The sequence below is a fragment of the Physeter macrocephalus genome, chromosome 15, assembly GCF_002837175.3.
Source record: "Physeter macrocephalus isolate SW-GA chromosome 15, ASM283717v5, whole genome shotgun sequence".
In the NCBI taxonomy this organism is placed as follows: Eukaryota; Metazoa; Chordata; class Mammalia; order Artiodactyla; family Physeteridae; genus Physeter; species Physeter macrocephalus.
This window is the reverse complement of record NC_041228.1, coordinates 18,788,471-18,804,078: the sequence shown is the minus strand read 5'-3', so window position 1 is coordinate 18,804,078 and position 15,608 is coordinate 18,788,471. Positions and strand designations below refer to the sequence as shown.

The 15,608-nt window shown below is 43.5% G+C and overlaps 1 protein-coding gene across 1 annotated transcript in view; it reads right to left on the bottom strand.

Moving 5' to 3' along the window:
* The window catches only part of ENPP2 (ectonucleotide pyrophosphatase/phosphodiesterase 2), a 107,134-nt gene extending 93,468 nt beyond the window's left edge, over window positions 1-13,666 (bottom strand). Inside the window, 2 exon segments of the mRNA XM_055091133.1 lie at window positions 13,435-13,522; window positions 13,524-13,666. Of these exon segments, the coding sequence (XP_054947108.1) occupies window positions 13,435-13,522; window positions 13,524-13,666 (231 nt within the window).
* Between the last annotated feature and the right edge of the window lie 1,942 nt (window positions 13,667-15,608).

Genomic DNA, 15,608 nt, shown 5'->3' with positions numbered 1-15,608 from the left:
CCCCCTCACCCCACCCACACCCCTCACACACACACACACACACACACACACACACACACACACACACACACACACACACACACACGCCATTATTCTCTTTCTCCCCAATCTTTACTCCTTGCAATACGTACTCTAACTGTAATACGGAAGAACCTTTATATTCTATTACAGGTTAATCACTAAAGGGATGTTGCCTATAAGCTTAAATTATAGATAATGGCCCATCTCTGGGAACCCTGCTTCCCAGGTAATGAGCATTAAGCTAAAATACCTTTGTTTAGCTCACGGGAAACATCCTGACCGGGTCCACCTATGCACGACTGCAGCGAGGAAGAAATTAACACATCCCCTCTGGAGGCTGATGGGAACCAGGAAGTGTTTGACTTTACTCCCTTCCCTTCTAGTATAAAAGGAGCCTGAATTCTAACTCAGGCAAGATGGTTCTTTGGGGCACGAGCTCACCATCTTCTTGGTCTGCTGGCTTTCTGAATAAAGTCGTTCTTCCTTGCCCCAGCAACGCGTCTCTCAATTATCGGCCGGTTGTGTGGCGAGCAGTATAAGGTTCGACTCGGTAACAACTTCTGGCCTGTGTGCCCCTCCCACTAGACTGTAAACTCCACGAGATTAGAAACCAAGTCTATGCCTCTTCTCATTTATCCCCCGAGTCTGGCACGGTGCCCGGCACACAGAGACATTCAATTAATGTTGGTTCAATGAATTCACAAAGGAGGAAGACTGTGAAGAGAGAGGAAGGGAAATGTACCCAGAGTGTGGCGGATTGAGACAGAGGAGAAAAGGGATGAGGCGACTGTCCTGCAGCTTTATTCTCTGTAAAATGGCAGCAGGGTTGCTGGAGCCTTCTCCCTCCACCTCCAAGGCCAGAGTTCTCAAGAATGTTCTAGATCCTAGAGGATGGCTAAGCCAACCCTAGAAAAATAATGCTACTTTCTTTGCTCCTGTTTCCATGCACCCCAGGCACGCTAGGAAATTGCAAAACCCTGCTGATAATGGCCACGCATGTCCATGCCACTTCACTTTTGCACAGCAAAGTCTCCAGGAGTCTCGGCCATGTTTTTAATTACTACATATTGACTTAGCCCTTGAATGGTTTATACACAATATCGCAATTTTTTCCAGTCTTTTCAAGTCTTCCAATTCCATCACTCTCAGGGAACAACCTTTATCTCCTAATCTCCTCAAGAGATCAAGGCTATTCTAATATATTTAACAGGCTCTACATACAGATTTTATTCATAGTGACTCCATACACAAAATACGCTTTGGAGGGTGAGGAATACTGGTAAAAACTGATTTTTTTTTCTAGTTTTTGCCTAAGGATTAAATTATAGATTGAGGTGTTTCTGAGGACAATTGCCTGTCTTGTGCTATTTAAGAAGGTCATTCTCCCGCAGCCTGGCTATATTTTTAGTCAATTTGGAGCCACTGGGGGTGGATATTAGGGCTATAAATATCAGAGGTAATAGTAATAAGGGGTTTAAGGTCCAGTGAGCACTGGATGAACATCCTGTAACATCTCACAGCACGGCTTCCCAAGGCAAACACGGCCAACCAAGGAGTAAAAGACACTCTCAGAACAAAGACATCTCTTACAAGCTCACCTCAGAGATATTACGGGTTTGGTTCCAGACCACTGCAATAAATTAAATACCACAATAAAGCAAGTCACGCGAATGTTTTAGTTTCCCAGTGCATATAAAAATGATGTTTACACTATCCTGTAGTCCATTATGTGTGCAATAGCATTGTGTCTAAAAATCAGTGTACATAACTTAATTTAAAAATACATTATTGCTAAAAACTGCTAACGGTTGTCCGAGCCATCAGCAAGTCGCAATCTTTTTGCTACAGTCATATCAAAGATCACAGATCACATAACAAATATAATAATAATGAAAACGTCTGAACTATTGCAAGAATTACCAAAATGGGACAGAGACACAAAGGGAGCCATTGCTGCTGGAGGAGTGGTGCCCACTGACTTGTTCCACGCAGGGTTGCTACGAACATGTAGTCTGTAAAGAAAAACGGAGGACAGTATCTGCAAAGCACGGTGAAGCAAATAAAATGAGATATGCCTGTATAAAGAAGCCAGACAAGCATCTTTCCTTGCTGTGATCTGACAAGCAGGGGCCACTGTGCTCTCTGAGCTTCCTGCCTGAGCTGTTCTGTCAACCAACCACGGCAGATGTTCCCAACTTTTCCAAACTCTTTATTTTACCCTTGCTTTGAAATAGTCATTTGAAATAAAAATAATAAATGCCTCGCGGACCACTAGGCAAATGCTCTTCCCGTTTTTTGTTTTTTGTTTTTTGTTTTTTCTCTTCCCGTTTTTTAGACATTGTCTCACTTAACCCCAGTAACAATCACACATATAGGAATTATCATCATCTGTAATTCACAAGGGTGGAAACTGAGATACAGAGAAATTAAGCGGTAGAGCTGGGGCTTAAGCATTGTGGCTCCAGAGCCTGGGTGCCTAAACCACGACCCCATTCCTTCTGCCTCATCTTTGGGATGGACAGTATTTAATCAGAAATCAGAAGTTTCTCCATTATGAAACCCATTTCGGATAAATGTAATTGACCTTGCCCATCAGCCTTAGGGTCGGCTGTAGTCAGAAGTTTGGTAATTCGACGGACCTTAGTTTGAACTCTAAGAGCTGTGAGAACTTACCCAGTTTTTTTAAACTCTGTGGGCCTTCCTGTTTTCATTCTAAAAATGGGAATATAGGTAACTCCTTCAAAGGGTGGTCTTGAGCAAGTGTAGGCAAACTTTGCTTGCAATAATAAGTATTTTAGGTCTTGTGGGCCATACAACAATCTCCTATCACAGCTACACAACTTGCTGTTGGAGCATGAAAGCAGCCACAAACTATACAGAAACAAACGAGGTTGGCTCTGTTTCAACAAAATTTTATTTACAATATAGGCAGTGACCGGATCTGGCCTGCAAGCTATAGTCCTCCGACCTCTGATTTTGAGGATTACATGAGATAATGCATGTGCTTTGCATGATCCCTGGAATACAAGTCATCAAAAATGGTAATAAAATTATGGTTTCAGCATGAGATGACAGTGCTTTCAAGTTGGGTCAAAATAATCCTAACCAAAATCAAGGAAATTTAACATTTTCAGGATCCTCTGAAGTCTTACTTGTGTAAATGTATAATTTTCGTAACTTTTGAAATATTGACAAATTATCAACACTCTACCCCCAATATAACCTTATAGGTAGGGTTGCCAGAGACAATACTTTTTTAGTATTTTCAATATCGGGGACATAATTATACTAAAAAAGTATTTCTTGTTTATTTGCAATTGAAATTAAACTGGGGCATCCTGGAGGTTTTATTGTTGTTGTCTATTTTGGTTCCCTTGCCTGTTTTTTCCTAAATCTGACAACCCTACCTACAGACCTCTGTGATTCCACAATTTGGGAACCACTGGTTTTATCACATAACAAGAATAGCCCAACACAAGCAACATTTTGTTCTTTCAGGGAGGGAAAGAATTACATTCTTATGGAATTATCCCTAAGGTTCAAAACTAATAAGTCCCCTGGGTAGAAGCCACTGAAACACTATGAGACAACCAGTGCTCTGTGTTCACGGGTGCCAAGAACAAGCTTAGGTCACCCAAGGAAAAAGTGCAATAATCTTGCATTTGTTCCTGCTGATTAAAGTCAAGCAGCTTCCTGGAAATTGCTTGGCGCCCCTCATGTCACTATGTTGAATTAATATCTGAGCAGAATTAATGATGGAAAAACTCAATTATATCCAACACATCCAAAGTTTTGCAGTTGGATTTGTCAGTAATCAAACTGTGTCCTGAGAAAGCCCATTTTGTCAGTAAACAAAGCTTCTGTGTGGAGAAGAAATATTCTGTGCACATAAACACGGGTGCCTAAATTCCTGATAAATATTTGATAATGAGGACGTGGAGGGAGTAGGTGCCTTCAGCCATCAGAGATCTTCCAACAAGTAGGATTATAAAATCATTCTCAGGGGATTTAGGGGAAAAGAAAAAAAAAAATGAGAAATCTGGCTCAGCATGCCACAAACATGTCTTTCAAATTTTAAAGAAGGAAGATGATATTTGACATTCCGTGAAGGTGAAAAGCATTGTGTTTTCATTAAAATAGTGCGGTATTTAGTATCCAAAAGCCAATATTTGAGTTTCAGGTCTACCTCTTACAAGCTTTGCAACTTTGAATAATTCACTTAGTCTCTCTGAGCCTCTGTTTCCTATCCCTAATGGGCATTCTTACAGAGATGTAAGAATGCCCATCTCTTTGGCTTTGATCAGGGTCAAAGGAGATCATGGTAATGAAAATGTTTGCTAACTGAAACAGCAATATATCATCAGCTGTCATTCCTAGGGACAACACCATAATCTCTGGTGACCAAAGAGCAAAATAATGTTGTATTGTTACCAGCTGAAGCCACGCTAAGGGAATTATGCTCTCATGAAATCTGTATTAATTCAAATCTGTATTAAGCCATAAGAAAGTATCACAAACTGGATGGCTTAAATAACAGAAATGTATTGTCTCTCAGTGCTGGTGGCTTAGATGTCCAAAATCAAGGTGTCAGAAGGGTTGGTTCCTTCTGAGGGCTGTGAGGGAGGGATCTGTTCCAGGCCCCTTTTCTTGGCTTCGTAGATGGCCGTCTTCTCTGTGTCTCTTCCCATCATCTTCCTCCATGTCTCTGTGTCGAATTTCCCCTTTTTATAAGGACACCAGTCATATTGGATTAGGGCCCACCCTGATGATCTCACTCTACTTTGATTACCTCTGTAAAGACCCTATGATGGTTAATTGTTACGTGTCGATGTGTTTGGGCTAAGGGATGTCCCTATAGCTGCCAAAACATTTCTGGGGGTGTCTGAGGGGTGTTTCTGGAAGCGACTAGCATTTGAATTGATTGAGTAAAGAAGATCACCCTCGGGACTTCCCTGGTGGTCAAGTGGTAAACAATCCGCCTTCCAATGCAGAGGATGTGTGTTCCATCCCTGGTCTGGGAAATGAGGTTCCACATGCCGCGGGGCAACTAAGCCTGCCCGCCACAACTATCGAGCTCACACGCCTCAATGAGACAGCCCACGTGCCGCAAACTACAAGCCGGGGCGCTCTGGCGCCCTCGCGCCACAACTAGAGAGAGGAAACCTGCACGCCGCTAGAGAGAAGCCTGTGCACCGCAACGAAGAGCCTGTGCGCCGTAACGAAAGATCCCACATGCCTCAACAAAGATCCCGTGTGCCGCAACTAAGTCACGACGCATCCAAAAAAATAAGGAAAGTAAATAAAATAAATAAATTTTAAAGAAAAATCACCCTCAACAAGGCTGGTGAGCACCATCCAATCCACTGAGGGCTTGAATCAAACAAAAAGATGGAGGAAGAGTGCATTTTCTCTTTTTGCTTGAGTTGGGACATCCATCTCCTCTGCCCTCAATATCAGTGCTCCTGATTCTCAAACCTTTGGACTCAGACTGGGACTTACACCACTAACCCTGCAATTCTTTGGACTCAAAGTGAATTACACCACCAGTTTTCCTGGTTCTCCAGCTTGCAGACAACACATCAATGGTCTTCTCAGCCTCCATACTCGTGTGAGTCAATTCCTATTATAAATCTCTCTCTCTCTCTCTCTCTCTCTCTCTCTCTCCATATACATATATCTATATATAGATATAGGTATATAGTTGACCCTTGAACAACTCAAGGGTTGGGTGGTGACCCTCAGAGCAGCCGAAAACCTGTGTATAACTTTGTAGTCGGCCTTCTGTACCCACAATTCCGCACCTATGGATTCAACCAGCCTCAGACTGAGTAGAAATGTAGTACATATTGATTGAAAAAAATCCACGTATAAGTGGACCCATACAGTTCAAATCTGTGTTGTTCAAGGGTCAAGTGTATATCCTATTGATCCTGTTTCTCTGGAGAACCCTGACTAATATGGAACGTATCTCCAAATAAGATCGCATTTAAAGGTATTGGGGGTTAGGACTTCAAGGAGTGGGGGATAGATACAAATCAACCCATGACAAGATCTTTATTTATTTTGTTAAAAAGTCACCAAACTGATTCACAGTGTTTCCCAACCAAGGCCTGCTTCTCAGATGAAACATTTCACTCTACAATGGAGACCTACCTGCTCCTTGAGTGTCTAAGAAGATGAATTATTTACTTTAGAATAAAGATCTAAGGCCATGGCCACGTATCTCCTCCAGACACCAGAACATTAGGCAGTGTCTCTCTTTTCAGAGAATTCTCCTTATCCTGCAACATACATGTCATCACTTTTCCTTATATTTAGCTTGGAAACAAAAATTGGTCACCCTGATACAGTCACTGAAGTTTTTAGATTTCAAACTCAATTCATTGTTCAAGAAATGTATTCACTTGTTACCTCTCACTTCTGCATCAAGCCCACAGATTGTTGATACATTTTCAAATCAGATGCCTTCATGAAATTAGAGAATTAATAAGTGGAGACACACACACACCCATGCACGCAATATCTCATATATAATAGATTTATATAACATAGAATAACAGTGAAGTTTTTATAGTAAAATTAGACCTTTTTTAAACTCATGCTTTCTTAGCAACTCAATAACAGTTTTCGGTCAACTATCTTGCAATTTTAGAAAATGTAAATGTCCCATACAGATGGATATATGGGTACATGGATGTATGTCTCAGAGGATCATCAAAGCATTATTTGTAACATCAAAAGACAGAAACAACCTGATGTCCACCAGAAGTTGGTTAAACAAAGCATGAGACAGCTACAGAATGGAACACAATTCACGACCCCCCAAAGACCACGTTTTTGAAAAATATATAATGACATGGGGTAACACACTTGGTATGTTTTAGTGAAAAGCAGGTTACAGAAGGATATGCATGATTCCAATTTTAGGAATACATGTTCATAAAAGAATATAGAAGGGATATTCACTGACATGTTAACATGCTTATCTATAGGTGCTACGATTGTAGACAGTTCTTTGTTTCTTCCTGGTACTTTCCTTAATTTAAATTTTTTCTACAAAATGCATGAATCACTTTAGAAATGAAAATATGACTTTTTCTAATAAATGGGAATTTCCTTCTGAAACGTTATTGCCTTACACATTGTACCATTCATACTATTGGGTGACTATTTTTCACAGATCTTAGTACTGGACTTCTAGGGGATAATAGAGGGAGATCAAATATTTATAAAAATAATTATGTACTTAGCACTTTAATGCAACCTACGATGTTATAAGAAGGCCTTGATGAAAAAGTATATTCTCAATGAAGTATACAGAATGCACAGAGGAGGCGTATTCCTGACATAGGAAATGGCATAAGTAAGCAAACATGCAGCAAAATGCCAGGTTTCCTCTGGGAGTAACAAAAACTTCAGTATGAGTTGTTTGTAAGGTTTCTAACAGAATGTCAGGGGATGAGGCAGGAACATTAAGTCAAGGGATGGATGATCATAAAATTTATTGTTCAAACTAGGACTTTTGAGAGTGAACGTTGAGTGCTCATAATATCTACTACGAGACACCAGGCATGCACTAGGAATATACAGGGAAACCAGGACATAAGACTTCCCTACAAAGAGCTGGGTCACAGTGGGCCTTAAATGCCAGCCTAAGTAAGATATTTGAACTTCATACACACAGTCTTGGAATCCTGGGGTTGAAAGGAAATGTCAATGCCCTCCAGCTTGGCCACCCCATCCCTGCCTCTCCAAATTTTCCAAACATATTTATCAAGCCTTTGTTTAAATATCTCTGTGACAAAGAATGCATTGCCTTGGAACAGCTCTGTTAGAAAATTCTTCATTGTATTGAGCTGAAATTTATCTCCCTGTATCTCCCATCCATTTGGCCCAGCACTGCCATCTCAGAGAGAAAAGCACAATACTAATCTCTCTTCCCATGGAGAGTGAAAGATGTAAAGACAGATAATATGGCTCTCTAGACTTTCTCCTTTGCAGGTTACATGTCCTACAGACATCCTTCCTTCAGCATCCCGGAAGTTTGTCACTATTTCCTTTGTATCTCCTAATTAGCTCTTAAGATGTTCCTCTCTTGTCATCTCCCTGCTACCATTTTCGTTGGAGCCACCATCCCTTCTTGCTTATACTATAATAACTCCTCCTATGTCGTTTCTCTCCCTCGCTCTCTCTCTCTCTTTCTCTCTCTCATTGACCGTCCCTCCAGCCCACTGTCCATATTGACCTTTCCAAAACACAAAACTGACTGTGACACTGCTTTGCTTACAACCTTCAATGGCGCCCTGTTCTCCTCAGGATCAATTACAGCTTCAGAGCATGAAGTTCTAGCCCCGACCACCACTCTAGTCTCATCTCCCTCATCCCCTCTCCTCTGTGTGTGTATCCCTTCTCTCAGTTCCTTGCACAGGACTTTTGCCCTATGGAAGTTACTGTCACCTGCACTTGGAACCCTCTTCCCTATACCACCTGCGCCTTGATAACCCTTACTCAGCTTTGGGGTTTCAATTTAAACATCACTGCCTCCGGAAAGTCTACCCCAATTCCATTAAGTCTGGATTAAAAATCCCTTCTTAAGTGGTTCCTCAGGGACCTAAGCTTCCCCTATTATACAAGTAAAACATTTAATTAAAATCATCTGCTTATTCATCTAACACCTTTCCTATATTGTGAACTCTGTGAGAGCAGGTCTGCTCTTTTCAGCACTGTTGTCATAAGTATCTAGCACAGTGATTGGCAAATAGTATGCATGTGTGTGTGTGTGTGTGTGTGTGTGTGTGTGTGTGTGTGTGTGTGTATAAGATATATGTATGTGCTCAACAAATGTGTTAATGTATAGCACCCAGAACCAGATACAATTGTTCTAAATGTGGTCTGCATGATACAGATTAGGATGTCTATTGCCTTCCATGTGCTATACTCCATACCTCTTTTAATAAAACCTAACATTATTTTAGAAGAAACATCTCATGGTTGATTTTATTGTCAGTTTAAATCCCTAAACCTTAACTATATGAAGCCACCACTTCTGTCTTTAACTTTCCCTCTCTGTCTTTTCTCTCTCTCTCTCTCTCTCTCTCTCTCTCTCTCTCTCTGTCACACACACCCAATAATTTGCAATTGGTTTTTGGCAGCCATACATGATATATTTTATATCTATTTTTGCACACTGCTTCTAAAAATAAAAAGTCAAAGTATGCTACAACTTATTGATAACTTCTGGACTCCTAACCCTGATGCCTTTTCTCTGAGCAAATGTGATCAGTGTGCTATGCCTTCATGGATGTTAAGAATATTGAATAAAACAGGGATGAAGATGGACCCCAATAGCATACCATCCTAAAGACATCCATCTGTCAATCAGCTATTCTTTAGTAAATGCATTCAGTCATTAATCTGGCCCACATGCATGCTTCTAATCCAGAAGAATATCACAAGATCTGGGCCCTTCCTAAAATCAAGGTTTTTCAGTTGATTAATGTTAAGTGAGTATAACCATGTTCCAGGTATTTTCACAAACTTTATTTTAGTCACCATTTCCAACACCTGCTTTCCTTTTTAATAGATGATAAAACTATCACTCAGAGAGAAAGTCACACAACTAGCAAGTGCCAAAGCAGGGACATGAGCCCAAGTCCTGTAACTCCAAATTCAATACCACACATTACACTGAGATCCTCTAAAAGAGAAAATATGCATTATTGGACTTATGTGGGCTCCTATTAATCACCACCTACTCTCCCAAATATCTGTTGAATGAATGAATTCTTTGATTCAAGATTCTTAACCCGAGGTTCATGACAACGCAAGGGGGTCCAAGAGTGGGCTTGTATGAACCTCCTGAAAGTTTATGAAAAGTGCCATGTTTGTATATTGTGCATTTTTTCTGAGAAGAGTAATGTACATTTGAGTCTCAAAAGGACTGTGGCTCCAAACAAGAATAATCTGCAGTTTAAATAACTCTCTTCATCATCATTCACCTCTGTCTAGAGTTTCAAATGCACAAATTTCCTTAGAAAAGCAAACTGAATTTTTTCATCTGTAGTCTCCATCACTCTCTAGCAGCTCTTAGAGATCTCACCTGTTGGTCCCTTGTGAGCCTTCCTTCTGGTATCGAAAGATGCTAGCCTGTATCTTTGATATCAGCTTATCAAAAGGCTCTCTTAAAAGTCCACCTAGTTTGGTCTTCAACCTCTTCCTGGGCCAGGTACTATCCTGAAAACGGTTCCTTCGCTTTCACAAAGCCAAAGCAAAATTGCAAAAGGCTTTTCATGCAGCTTTTCCCAGCCTTGGCCAAGGTTGGGATAGATGCGGACAGCAATAGGAGAAAGCCACTGAGATGTGGATGGGAGAGAGGGAGCTGGTAGATCTGGAGACTTGGGGGATCATCTTAAGTACCCAGAAAATCTAAACCCTTCTTTTGTTAAATAATTGGAAGACTACACCTTTTCCCGATAATCAGGGTTGACTTTCATTCTTCACTCTTTACCATACTGTATTATACATTGTATCTCTGTCATGTTATTCAATGCCTGAAGATCATAGTCATTGACAAGACTTGCACAAGAGTTCACACAAATTTACTGAGCATCCTCCAGGCTATAGGCTCGAAGTATGCTCAGACGAATAGAGCTGATGCCAGCCCTCAAGGAGTCTACAGACCAGTGGAGGACAGACAAGTAAATAGATACTTGCAATAAAGAATGGTAAACGCTCTGATAGAAGGACTAGAGGAAGCTCTGGGAGAAAAGGGGAGAGCCACCCATCCATCCTGGAAGATGAAGAGCAGTCTCCGAGAGAAAGTGGCCCTCAGCTGAGTCCTCAGGGAAAAACAGAAGTTAGACCTAAGAGAAGGACAAAGACGAAAGTCATGTTTAGTAAATAGTTTAATATGCCGAAACTTGCATACGACATGCATAAAGTGTGTATTAAAATGTGCATAATATGTGGAGAGGGAGTGACTGATGAGAGATAAAATGGAAGAGAAAGGCAAGTCCCAGAGAACCTGTGTACATCAACATTATTCTCAAAAGGAAAAAAACAGGAATCCACTGTAGACTTTTCAGACAAGATCGTCATGATCATATTGCATTTTAGAAAGACCATTTGATACAGTATGGTGACAAGACAGGGGGCATATGGGGATGGGTAGTAGTGGCCTCAAATGAGACTAACAGAAATTTGTGACCAGAATAAAATTTTGGGTGGTACTGACTTACACTAAAACAGTGGAAGCTGAGCTGGAGACACAGGTATGTGTATGAAATGCATGAAGCAGGGAGAGCAGACAGGACTAGGTGTCATGAATGAAAGAGAGGAATGACGATTCTGTCTAGGATGATTCTGTCATGTCTGCCTTGGACACCTAGGAATGCCATTTGAGCAGCGGAGAATAGAAAAGAAGGAGCAGGCCTGGGAGAGAATGGGAGAAGACAAATTCAGTTTGAACACGTTGCTTTTAAGGTGCTCCATGGAGATGCACCTTAAAGTGGAGATGCTCTATAGAAAAGGTTGGTATTTAGGAGAAAGATCTGGATAGGCTATAGATTTGTATGTAATGGGTGAACCCATGGGGGTGGAAGAGGTTTCCTAGGGAGACTACTGGATGGAAAGGGAAGAGAGTCAAGGAACACAGGGACACACCAATGCTGATGAAGGGGAGACCTTTAGAGGCCTTAAATGAAACTCAAAAGGTCAGAGGGAAACCAGGGAAGCGTGGTATCAAAGAATCCAGGACAGAGTTAAAAAAAAAAGAAAGAAAGAAAGAAAGAGAGGGATGGGGGTGATGATCAACAGTTCAAAATGTCACAGAGAAGACTTGGGGAAGGTTGAACACAACACAGTCTCTGGTTTAGCTCCCAAGAGGTCTCTGGTGGCCCTGGCCAAGGTTTGTCTTCAGAAGGGAGGGCAGAAGCCATTGACTGTGGATGAACAAGTTACTGGGTAGTGAGGGCATTGAGATGGTGAATGTCACCCACTCGTTCAAGAAGTTTGGCGGGGCAGACTTCCCTGGTGGCTCAGTGGTTAAGAATCTGCCTGCCAACGCAGGGGGACACCGGTTCAAGCCCTGGTCCGGGGAAGATCCCTCAATGCTGCAGAGCAACTGTTGAGCCTGTGGTCTAGAGCCTGCGAACCACAACTACTGAAGCCCGCATCGCGGGCACCGCAACGAAGAGTAGCCCCGGCTCGCTGCAACTAGAGAAAGCCCGAGTGCAGCAACCAAGACCCAATGCAGCCAAATATTAAATAAATAAATAAATTCCTTTATTTCAATGAAAAACGTTTGGTGCGACGGTAAAGGAGAAAAATTGTTTTCAGCTAGAGAGGAAGTGCAGAAACTCAACAAACATCGATTGACTGAAGGGAGGAAAACGTCCTATTCCCGGCAGACCTGGCTGGGTGAAAAATTCATAAACAAATGCCAGAACCGGCTTCCCTCTCTGCGTCCTGCTGAGCGCTAGAAAGGCTTTTGTTTTCATTGTCTTTATCGGTGAGAAACGGCTCGGTTCGGGGCTGAACCTGTTGAAATGAAACCAGAGTGTGTAGCAGGACAGCCATCGAAAGCCTTGGACCCATCGCTCGCACCTGAACGCCGGCTGCGCCTGCCGCCCCTTTGCGACCCTCCCCACCTGCCGTATTTGCCCTGCGAGATTTCCAAGTGCGGATCAGAAGCACCCCTGCTCAGCTGAGACTCCGGGCTCCCTCAACTCTTCTCCAAAAACGAGCCAGATTCATTTGAAAGTCAGCTTGTTCAAATAGTGCAGTACAAAGGGCCGAGGGGCTGGCTGTGCCGCCGCCGGCTGCGTGCACGCCGGGCAACCCCTTCCCTTTGTGGAGCCCCCGAGGGGACCCGGCCATGTGGAACGGGCTCCCTCCCTCTGCGAGATGTCTGTTGCCTTTGGAGTCAAGTGTAGGATCCCACAGCACATTACTGAAGCAGATGGCTTTAAAAATCCCTATCCTCCCTGCAAAGCCCTGGTCCAACAGGTCATCAGCCAAACGCCGAGCCCTCTCGCGGCCCCGGAGCACCGAGCTCCCCGAACCCCGCGACCCGCTGCGCCCAGGGGAGCTCCCACTTGGCACAGGTTCCAGCCGCGGTGACCGGAGACTCGTCCACGGCCCCTCTCTGCAGGGACTACCGGCTGGGTTTCCAGAAACGAGACGCATATTTACAAACCCAAACATTCCCTGGCAACCAAGGCTCGAAATGAGTTCCGCTCTGCATCTCGCGCGCCTGGAAATCGCTGCAGCTGAGTGCACGGGAACGCAGCTCAACGGGGACCGCTTTCCGGCACATCCGGAGGCCCTTTGCAAGGTTTCTCGGCTGACAGAGCAGCAGCTGGGACCCGGGAGCCCAAGCAATGGAGGACGAGGAGAGGGAGGCGCCTACCGTACCCGCTCGGCGCGGCGGCTCATTGCTGCGGCCGTCTGGGCGCCTGCTCCGGCCCGGGCGCTGCGGACGCGGCCTCTGCTGTGAGCTCTGCCCCGGGACGGCCGCCTCGGGCTGCTCTTGTTTGCACTGGGCCGTTTGCTTTTGGGATTTCTCCAATGCAGATGTAGTCAGGGGGCCGCTGTCCCGGGGGACAATGATTCCATTGGAAGCTGGCCTTTGACAAGACTCACACATGACCTTTGACTAAAATGGCTTTGGGGAAGGAAAGTGACCGGAGGCTGAAGACCGGGCATCCAGGGCAGCCGTCCGCGTTCCCACCCCCAACAGTGCCAAGTTAATTTTTCATCCCGTAATCTTTCAAGGAGAGTCTCTGTGAGGTTTGATTTGCCATTTCTCCCGCATTCTGCCGGATTCTTTATCCGGGGTTTCCGAAAGGATTTTGCTGCTGAAGTTTCCTGCCGTGTTGTTGCTGTGTTCCCTGAATTCGCATTCCCAGGTTAAACGTGAGCAGTATATTGTGTAAATTCCTTTAACACTCTGGAAAATAATACCCCCATTTTTTCCCCCTAAAGCATGCTACGGTTGACAAAGGGCTTGTGACAATCATGCTGTCACTTGGCCTCCCAAACAATGCCAGGAAGACTCTCCTATTACTGCCATTTTACACGTAAAGAAAAAGAAGCTCCAGAAAAATAAGATATTTACCCCATCACCCAACCAGAAAGTGAAATCTGAGTCTTCTCAATCACATCCTGTCCACATCCACAAACCACCCGCCTCCCCGCTGGGTGACCCACCCCAGTAACTTAATTATAACACGTAAGCACATGTTATAATGCATGATCTACAGCAAGAGTAACTATAGAACATTTTAATGTTCGAATTATAAAAGCGTCAGAAAGTGTTTTAAAATAATAGCTGTTTTGGTTAAGGATATCCACAGATACCTTGAGTTCATTGACTCCTTTTTTTATTGTCTAATTTTTTCTCTTTACCAGCTGCTAAAAGAATGCTATAGGAACCAGACTGGTAACTCTGAGGTGCTGGTACAAGCCTAGGGATTCCTGAGGCTGCTACGAGAGTCTGTCACTAGTCATGATCAGAGCCTTTTTCCCTCCTTTTTCTGGGTCCTTCCAGATGGCAAAATGCTAAATAGAAGGGGAAGAGGCTGTGGGATTGTAAAGAAAGCCTCCGTGAACAAGGAGTCAGCATCCCGGAATTTTAGTGTGATGAGGAGAGCTGCAATGGGGGTCTGCGGAGATGCTCTAGAGATGCCTGGTCTGGCAAATGGCATCACTCTCATTTTTTCGCTTAGAGAAGGGGAAAGGGGGTGATACTCACACTCATTCTGGCAGGACTGGAAGGAGTCGGCCAGGAGGAGAAGAGGAAGAAAGACATCACTGACTCATACAACATCATGTCCAAAAGCTGTCCTGATGCCTTTGGCAAACTGAAAATAGTTCCTGCAGACAAGAGCAGAGGGTGTGGGAGGCTGTGTCTAGAGAGGAGGGTGTGGGTTTGGACTCTGACCAGCCTCCTGTGTCACCTGAGGGAATTTGGACTTCATCCTGCGGAGCCCAATGGGTTAATATAACTGGCTCCGGGTTACCAGCTCATAAGAAAAGGATGCAGGAGTCATATGCTGTTCTACAACAAGAAAAATATATCTATCAACTGGCTTGGTGGTTATGGGCATTGGCTTCATCAGACAGACGCAGTTTCTTCTTTTTCTTCCTAGCTACAAAAATGCGAGCAATATATTTAACCTCACTAAGTCTCAGTTTTCTCATCAGTAAAATGGACATTATGAGAATTAAATGAAATTATGAAGGTAAAACCCCTTGCCTTTCTTCTGACATCCAGTCGTGCTCAGCAACAGGTAGCTAGCGTTGTCTTTTAAAGTATTGATGCTTTGATGTGTGCAGCCGCTACCATGGAATAGGAGCTCCCTTCCTTCCAGCTCATTCCCTTCTCCCCATTATACTTTTTTGGCTTTTGACTCATTAGAGTTTGTCCTTTGCTCTTTCCACTTTGTTCCTCCTTCTCAACATTACTTCCTTCCTTTATGTCCCAGTCTAGACTTTAATGTCGGTTTCGATCTTACTCTCCTTCCACCTCAGTTTGTTCATTTCCTGGTCCAACCACTGCCATACCATCTGCAAAACCCTCAGCCACG